This window comes from Nicotiana attenuata, chromosome 12 (genome assembly GCF_001879085.1).
Source record: "Nicotiana attenuata strain UT chromosome 12, NIATTr2, whole genome shotgun sequence".
In the NCBI taxonomy this organism is placed as follows: Eukaryota; Viridiplantae; Streptophyta; class Magnoliopsida; order Solanales; family Solanaceae; genus Nicotiana; species Nicotiana attenuata.
This window is the reverse complement of record NC_032000.1, coordinates 22,693,399-22,700,426: the sequence shown is the minus strand read 5'-3', so window position 1 is coordinate 22,700,426 and position 7,028 is coordinate 22,693,399. Positions and strand designations below refer to the sequence as shown.

The following is a 7,028-nucleotide window of genomic DNA, read 5'->3' as shown; positions in this document are numbered from 1 at the left end:
ATGGATGCCAATGAAATGAGAGTGCTGAATGTCATGACACGTAATACAAACAGGAACCAATGCATGAGTGCAATGCAATGCATATGACCGCTGCGGCGTGCAGCCCGAGCCAACCATATTTAACGTCGACGGCGCTCACTGGGGGTGTGTACAGACTCCGGAGGGGCTCCTACAGCCCAAGCGCAATTATCAAGCCATCTCGTGGCATCAACCAGGCCCTCGGCCTCAATATTAGTACAGTACCGCTGCGGCGCGCAGCCCGAGCCAACCATATATCCAGAAATCACTATAACAGTGCTGCGGCGCGCAGCCCGATCCATGCTCAGTTCAGAAATGCACATAAATCACTTGGGCAATATTAAAATAACAGTTCTCAGCTCAAAACGTCAAAAAAATGTTGTTTAAGTTCTCAAATCTTAGAAAAATGGCTGAGTTTGCAAATCAGTATTAAAACCCTGGACCGATATCAAATAGTATGCAAAAATGATGCGAAAACAGTGATATCAATCCCTGAAGGATTCACATAGTTGGCACGAAGCACAAACATGGCAATCAGCCCAAACATGGCAATCAGCCCAAATAACAGTGATAACAAATAATTTCCAGTCAAATACGCAGTAATTAACCAATCGGGACGGACCAAGTCACAATCCCCAACGGTGCTCTACCCCACGCTCATATCCGGCGTACAAGTCACCTCAATACAGCACTATGATGTGCAAATCCGGGGTTTCAAACCCTCAGGATATCATTTACAAGTATTACTCACCTCGAACCGGTGAAATCTCTAGCTCACGACGCCTTTGCCCCTCAAACCGGCCTCCACGCGCGTCGAATCTATCCAAAATCAGAGCGAATACATCACAATATGCTAAGGGAACAATACCCAATCGAAAACAATCGAAAAAATAGCAAAATCTCGAAACTAGCAAAAACCCGAGCCCCGGGCCCACTTCTCGAAAAATTACAAAACTCACATTACCGGATTCGTCGTCTCGCCACGAGTCCATACATACCAAGAACTCCCAAATCCGAGCTCACCTATAAAATCCCAATTTGAAATATCAAAAACTCAAGCCCTAGCTTTACCCCTTTTTGATGAATTTTAACCAATTTCCATGTTAAATCTATCATAATCTAGTGTATTTAGGCCAAGAAACTTACCTCCGATCAATCCTCCTTGAATCCCTCTTCAATTTGTCCCAAAGAGCTCTCAAAATACTCAACAATGGTGGAAAAAAATGACTACAACTCGCGGATGAAATGTTTATAAACTCACTGCTCAGCACTGGAATTCCTTCTTCGCGAACGCGGTCAAACATCCACGAACGCGTAGCATAAAAAATGCGTTGACCAATTTTTTACCTTACGCGAACGCGGCATCCCAGACGCGAACGCGAAGCCTATTCCGCTTGAACCTTCGCGAACGCGGTATCCTGCACGCGAACGCGTAGCTTCCACTTGCCATACCATCGCGAACGCGAAACCGTATCGCGAACGCGGAACACAAAAGACCTCACCCCTTTCGCGGACGCGGGACCAACATCGCGAACGTGAAGGCAAAATTCACAGCCTCCTCATGCATCCCTTCGCGAACGCGAAGGCCAAAAGTCTGCAACAGAAACTTCAGAAAATCTGCAACTTCAAAATACCAAAAATGGTCTGATTGACCCTCCGAAACTCATTCGAGGCCCCCGGGACCTCAACCAAAAGTGCCAACACATCCTAAAACCTCTTTCAAACTTGTTCCAATTATCAAAACACCTCACACAACACTAAAACCATTAAATCACATCGGATTCAAGCCTAAGTTTCTTAAAAACTTCCGAAATACGCATTCGATAAAAACCCCAACCAAACGGCGTCTGAATGCCCTGAAATTTTGCACACACATCACAAATCTCATATCGAAGCTACAGCAACTCTCGGAATTCCATTCCGACCATCGGATCAAAATCTCACCCATCAACCGGAATTCGCCAAAATACTAACTTCGCCAATTCAAGCCTAATTCTACACCGGACTTCCAAAATCAATTCCGATCACACTCCTAAGTCATAAATCATCCCCCGAAGCTAACCGAATCACCGGAAATCACATTCGAGTCCTCCAACTCAATAGTTAATATTCGGTTGACTTTTCCAACTGAAGCCTTCCTTAAAGAGACTAAGTGTCTCATTTCTTATTAGAACCAATCCAAATCAATTCTAACACACCACATACCGATAACGAAACATGAAGAAGCATAAAATGGGGAGAAACGGAGCGGTAATACATGAGACGACGGGTCGGATCGTCACATATAATAATTTAGTAGCGGAAATAGGCCAATGTGATAAAGGTTATATATATATATATATATATATTTTGTAATCTTTGTAAAATTCCATAAATGAAATACAATATCAAAGTATCAAGATACTGTAATACAACCCTTCTTGAATAATCAACACGTTAAAGCAACTTCCTAACGAAATTATACTTTTTCATTTGACATCACTACAGGTTTGTATGTACATGAATCTCAAACTAGCGAGCATTAAAGGAAAACTAGTCTTCTCCTTTGTACATATTTACAGACAAAGTGTAAATTTAGCATATTATAAGATCTGGGTTATTAACACACACCAAAACAATAAAACAAGTCACCAAATTTACATACATAAGCGTGACATATAGATCATGTACAAGTCCCAGAACTATACAAAACCTAGAAGCATATGCAAATGTGATCTCCATAAAAGCTCCCAAAAAGACTACTTCATATGGTCGTCTTCAAATCTCCTCCTGCACACTACCTACGACAGCAAACAACTAAGTATAAAGTTTAGTGGTGTATAAACTTTAGGCTTGGAACCATTAAATTCTTCAATTTCCCTTTTCAGTCATAGATAGCTCAAATGAAACATAAATTTAAGCAAGTAAACAAATATATCAAAAGCATCGAATATCAAACCTTGAAGTGTTTCCGAATATCAATAACAATATTCAAGATTGAAGTGTCAAGAAAGCCTATACTATCAATCCAAGAGAGCTTGTCAAATATTTATTTTTCGCCCAATATGTATGTCATGCCATCATAGGAAGCACAATCAGATATCAAGATGGATCGAAGCCCCAAATCGAGTAGGGTCGAAACCCATAGTCAAGGGAATCAAGAACCATATTAAAAGTGGCTTCTTAGTTGGTACCTAACACGGACAAGTTCCATAATTTAAGACGAACTAAAAATTCAAAGTCAAAATGGGAAAAGATCCGAATCAAGAGGTATGTCAATATAGGTGACGATGTCACTGCCACAAGAAGGAAAAATTCTCAACAAGGATGCAAAATGATCAAGCAATCCGTACAAGTGAGCGAGTTAGCGAATATCTTGCAATACTTGATATAACACGAATACAACGATATAAATTGAAGACAAAGGAAACGAAAGCTCAAGTTATTTCAATACATTCCAGCAAGTAAAAAGAGTACAACTTCAAGTTTATACACAAACCTTAGTATTTTACCACAAAATAGTTCAACCACAACTTGAGGACGTTCGAATCGTCTATGCTAGACCAACCAAATCCGTCCACTTTCTCAAACACTTCCCCTTAGAGTTTACAAGGGTATATATACCTTACATACATAATCAAATATCTATATAAGTTCAGTAATTTCAACATGTTGAACTAAATATGATATTGGTAAAAATCAACCTAAATGTTTGAAATAAAAATTCTGGACGGTGCCGATGTCTTGTGTTGTGACTCAGTTTTGAATATGTAAAAGGGTAGACTGTGTGGTCTTCATTAAAGTTGTAGATATATATATCTTAGGGTTTCATGAAACCTTAAATCACACCCATATCAATTTTGTACAATATGTTATGCTCAAAATACTAACGGTAGGACATGAGGGTTTGTAAAACTGAAAATTTGGGCAGCACCAGCCCTGTACTTCATCACCCTTTTTCTGGTAAATACAAGAAATACTAGGTTTTGGAGCCTGAACAAAAGTTATAGAGCTATGGAATAGCTTTCCAGAAAAATTTAGCTCACTTAAAAGGAGTTTTATGCAAAGAGATATGCTAAAACTACAAATAGTATTCCAGTTCAAAAACGGGTTTGGTAAACTTGAGTCCGGAACCAAAATGTGGTTCTTTTGGACAAGTAGCATCTCAATAGGTGTAAAAAAAAAAAAGATAACATTTTTATATATAGTGCCCAAATACTGGGCGCTATATATTAACGTTAACTGTGCCGTTAATGTATAGCGCCAAGTATTTGGGCACTATACATAAAAAGCTGACACGCCCAGGTATAGCGCCAAAATACCTGGCTCTATACCCCTTTTTAAAAATCGATCCGTCTTCTTGATCAAGACGATTCTGCTTCTTCTTCCTCAATATTTTACTCCTTCTTCTTGGTCCCCTACCCCCATACCCACTGCCCCACTATTTAAAAAAAAAAAAAATTTTGGGTCCCCCCGTCACATAAAAGGTGAAGAACGTAGGTCCCACATTCGAGTAGAGCTTCGTATTATTGTTGATTCACACTTTCGGAGTCAAAATTTCAATCTATTTGCTTTCCGAAAATTCTAAATCGAGGTATTTCGGTTTATTTTAAGTTGAATCTTTTATAATAATGCATATTATTTGATTTGTATGTGTTCTATTTCGGTTTGTGTTTTTTTTTTCTTTTCGAAACTAGTATGTTAAATTTATCTGGATTTAATATTAGTGTTTTATAAAAAAATATAAATTTGTCAAATAAATTTGTCTGTTAATATCCTGATTTATATATATGTGTTTTCATGCCGTTTTGTGTTTTATTTGAAATTAAATTTATTTGTCGTTTATGTTTAGTTTAGATTATTTTTTAGCGTAGTAAAATGTAGACCCTTTTAGCGTAGTAAAATTTAGAGCCTTGTAGCGTAGTAATGTGTAGTATTTTAGCTTAGAATTCCTTTTGTTTAAGTATCTTATACTAGTAGTTGAAAATGCAAACTTTGTACAATTAAGTTAATAATTTTATCAACACACATAATTANAATTATTAATGATAGTTTGGTGCTACTGGGCCTCAAATATCGAGCCTGGAACCCATAGGTATAATTTTTGTATAACGCTAAAAATTGTGTATCTCAAAAAATTAATATTTAATATACAGAATAAAATAGAATTAATGTTGTTTTAATTTACAGTTGACGACATGGACGCGACTATACATCCCGGCCCTCGGACGTTGGATCTATTAGCCCTATAGCCCCAGCATAGATCCGAGTATATATGGGACGGACAGTTGCTTACGCAGACTTACCGGGCCAGGAGAGTGGATCTATTGTGGGAGTTTTTGAGTCCTCCCCGCGTTGTACATCCCCGCGTGGTCCATTACCTGGAGGAGATGGGATTATATAGGATTATTAGGATTGGCCGGATACAGCTCGACCGGGCTTTGATCATGGCCTTGATTGAGCGGTGGCGACCGGAGACGCACACTTTCCATCTGCCCATCGGCGAGGCCACCATCACACTCCAGGATGCTGAGATTTTATATGGCCTCTCCGCTGATGGCTTGCCAGTTTTACTGCCTGCGACCATGAGATATTATAATCGGCAGTCTTATTGGGATATGTTGCACATGCTCACGGGTTTCAGGCCGGAGGACGAGGATGTAGCGTCTGGGTCCAGTCGTATGCAGTTGGTCCCCATTAGAGACCACCTGGTGCATATCCACCATACTATCACCGACGAGTCAGCGAAGGTGGATGTACATCGATATACGAGGCTGTTGTTGCTCCTTCTACTTAGAGGGGTCTTGTTCCCGAACACTTCGGGGAACCTAGTGAGCCTCCGTTTTCTGCATCATATTGCCCGGTTCTAGGATACAACCATCTACAGCTGGGGTGGTGCTGTCATCTCATATTTGTACAGGCAGATGTGCCGGGCTTACATAGGCACACAGAGAGACGTTGGTGGCTTTCTATCGTTTCTACAGGTGACAACATATTCAAATAATATGTCCATTAGTTACAATTCTACCTAGTTATATTGTTAATCTTATACTTTACATCAACTTTGTATCTTAGGTTTGGGTCTGGGAGCGATTTCTGCAGTTTCGGCCACCTCTACCACAGCTACCGGCTAATGTAGAAATTCCGCAACTCCCTCTAGCCTGCAGGTGGGTTATGCATCGTACTCTTGCACGAGAGTATGATGCCCATCATAATCTCCTCCTCTGCAGGGTGTGTTGGATCTGCTGGAGGACGCACAGGTGAATATCTAACTAAACTTACCTGTTATAGATTAACTTAGTGTTGCGCATACTAACGGTTTGTGTTCTTATTTGATAGTTCATCTGGACGTCTTATAGCGATGAGGTGATAGTTCGTCTAGGGGGGGTCTCTCTTCAAATCAAGTCCTTCCTCCTCATCCTGCGCATCACCATCCTCACGGGGAAATGGTGTCTCGTCTCCGGATTCATCGGCATTGTTATCGTAATCACTGTTCTGTTCCTCACTCAGTGCATCTGCCAGATCCCGATGTAATACGTCATTTTCGGGCAATTGAGTGAGTACGGGTGGTTCAACATGCTCATTTTCACTGCACAACCAACAAAAATATAAGATACTGAATTAATAAATGCTTTCCATATGGCTATATCACTTCACTTACAAGTCGTAATGTGATGAAATTCCATGATGGACGTTTTCAATTAGGTGATGACTGTCGAATGGGCCACTTGTAAAATTCATATCCGACCGGTACCCCCTATTAAATATATGAGCGTTAATACAAATTCAATACGCCAAAAATATACATAATTAACACAAATGAAAATTGAAGTTTACCACTCGTCTTGTGAATTATGGAAAGCAGGGTATAAATTATTTTCTCGCTGCTCATTCGCCGGCGGTGATAAGTTTAAATCAAGGAAAACTCTTTCATCCGGAACCTGTCCGGCAAAAACTGTTCCAGAATAACCATCCGATGACTGGGGATTATCTCTACTACGCACAACCTCATTTTTTGGAACGTCTTCGAC

General features: G+C 40.0%; 1 protein-coding gene across 1 annotated transcript; it reads left to right on the top strand.

Annotated features, from left to right (window-relative positions):
* LOC109235954 (serine/threonine-protein phosphatase 7 long form homolog) lies at positions 5,388 to 6,367 on the top strand. The gene is made up of 4 exons (XM_019402196.1): positions 5,388 to 5,753; positions 5,868 to 5,981; positions 6,073 to 6,164; positions 6,337 to 6,367. The coding sequence occupies exons 1-4, from the start codon at positions 5,388 to 5,390 to the stop codon at positions 6,365 to 6,367; spliced, it is 603 nt and encodes a 200-aa protein (XP_019257741.1).

Coding starts and splice junctions, on each gene's coding strand:
- LOC109235954 (XM_019402196.1), top strand. CDS start 5,388: ATGGGATTATATAGGATTATTAGGATTGGCCGGATACAGCTCGACCGG. Junction 5,754..5,867: donor ACGAGTCAGCGAAGGTGGAT/GTACATCGATAT, acceptor GCCCGGTTCTAG/GATACAACCATCTACAGCTG. Junction 5,982..6,072: donor GCTTTCTATCGTTTCTACAG/GTGACAACATAT, acceptor TTTGTATCTTAG/GTTTGGGTCTGGGAGCGATT.